Below are 1,820 nucleotides of genomic sequence, written 5' to 3' on the forward strand. Positions count from 1 at the left end.
CAATCACTCACCCACTCAATCACTCAATCACTCACCGGCTCACTCACTAACTCACCCACTCACTTAATCACTCACCCACTCACTCAATCACTCACTCACTCAATCACTCACCCACTCACTCACTCAATCACTCACTCACCCACTCAATCACTCACCCACTCACTCACTCAATCACTCACCCACTCACCCACTCACCCACTCACTCACCCACTCACTCACTCACTCACCCACCCAATCACTCAGGGCTCAAATGTTGTTTAAAGTATTTTTTATAGTATATATAATTGCATGTCTCTGAACTGTGATTCTTAATTAGGTTATGGTTAGTGTTTAATGCTGGATTAGTAACACTGAGTTAGTGTTCCTCTCCTGACCAGCTGGCTCAACTAAAACTAACATAGAGATGTGTAGACATACATAGAGACTCATAGAGATACACAGAGACTCAAAGAGATACATATAGACTCAGAGATAAACATACTCAAAGATATACGTAGAGACTCATAGAGATACGTAAAGACTCATAGAAATACATAGAGCCGCACAGACACTCATAGAGATGGAAATTCATAGAGATACATTATGAACCTTCTGAGAGAGCAGAGCTCAGCACTAGGGCTCGAACCCAGGAGCTAAGCGGTTGATGACTCCGTGTCTCCGACACGGCCATTGTGAACCCCCTGACAGAGAGACACCCAACCCAGGGCTCGAACCCAGGTTCTCAGTGTCTCTGACATGGCCATTATGAACCCCCTGACAGAGAGACACCCAGACCCAGGGCTCGAACCCAGGTTCTCATTGTCTCCGACACGGCCATTGTGAACCCGCTGACAGAGAGACACCCAGACCCAGGGCTCGAACCCAGGCTCTCAGTGTCTCCGACACGGCCATTGTGAACCCCTGAGAGAGAGAGAGAGACACACCCAGACCTAGGGCTCAAACCCAGGCTCTCAGTGTATCCGACATGGCCATTGTGAACCCCCTGAGAGTGAGAGACACCCAGACCCAGGGCTCGAACCCAGGCTCTCAGTGTCTCCGACACGGCCATTGTGAACCCCTGAGAGAGAGAGAGAGAGACACCCAGACCTAGGGCTCAAACCCAGGCTCTCAGTGTATCCGACATGGCCATTGTGAACCCCCTGAGAGTGAGAGACACTCAGACCCAGGACTCCAGCCCAGGCTCTCAGTGTCTCCGACACGACCATTATGAAGCTCCCGGTAAGCTGTCTGGGAGCATCTGGTGGGAGAGTCTCATGTCCACCTCCAGTGTGGACACGAACGCCGCATCTCCCTCCGTGTCTCCCCCCGTGTCTCCCTCCGCGACGTCTCCTCTCCCGGCCTCCGTTTCCGCGGCTCCATCGCCGGCGGAGGAATCCACTGGAAGAAGAGGCGGACAAAGACAAAGATCCCCCGTGTAGCCTCTTAACAGACTGTTGGGGCAAGTGCTGTTAGTAGCGAGTAGCAGCAGCGCCTATGAAGACCGGCACTATGGCAACACGAGGGGGTGGGTAGCGAGCAACCACGCCCGGCAGCCTTTGATTCCCCACTGACAATGCTTACACGTTCGCACCAGGTACTCATTTGAGGCCGAGTCGACCTAGGGGAGGGCCCAGGACCAGTTCAGATAATCGTCACCGGGCGTTCACCGTGAACAGGGAATCGAACCCGGGTCACCGGGTTCGTAGCGCAGCGTAGCGCTAAACCGCTACACTACCGCTCACCACACCTACACACACACACAGACACAACAACAACCGCAATTCGCCACTAAGTGGCGGTGACGTCACCACGACGCTTGTGCCAGGCCATGTGCACCTTGA

The 1,820-nt window shown here is 53.3% G+C and overlaps 1 protein-coding gene across 2 annotated transcripts in view; it reads right to left on the reverse strand.

Moving 5' to 3' along the window:
- Nucleotides 1-253: 253 nt before the first annotated feature.
- LOC116943385 (uncharacterized) overlaps nt 254-1,820 on the reverse strand; it is a 33,387-nt gene continuing 31,820 nt past the window's right edge. For both annotated transcript variants that reach the window (XM_032956240.2, XM_076063866.1), the window contains exon 11: nt 254-1,377. In XM_032956240.2, coding sequence (XP_032812131.2) covers nt 1,205-1,377 — 173 coding nt within the window. In that variant the 3' untranslated portion in view covers nt 254-1,204. The remainder of the gene's footprint in view (nt 1,378-1,820) is intronic.

This window comes from Petromyzon marinus, chromosome 1 (genome assembly GCF_048934315.1).
Source record: "Petromyzon marinus isolate PM22_M1 ecotype Great Lakes invasive population chromosome 1, UKy_Petmar_22M1.pri1.0, whole genome shotgun sequence".
Taxonomy (NCBI): domain Eukaryota; kingdom Metazoa; phylum Chordata; class Hyperoartia; order Petromyzontiformes; family Petromyzontidae; genus Petromyzon; species Petromyzon marinus.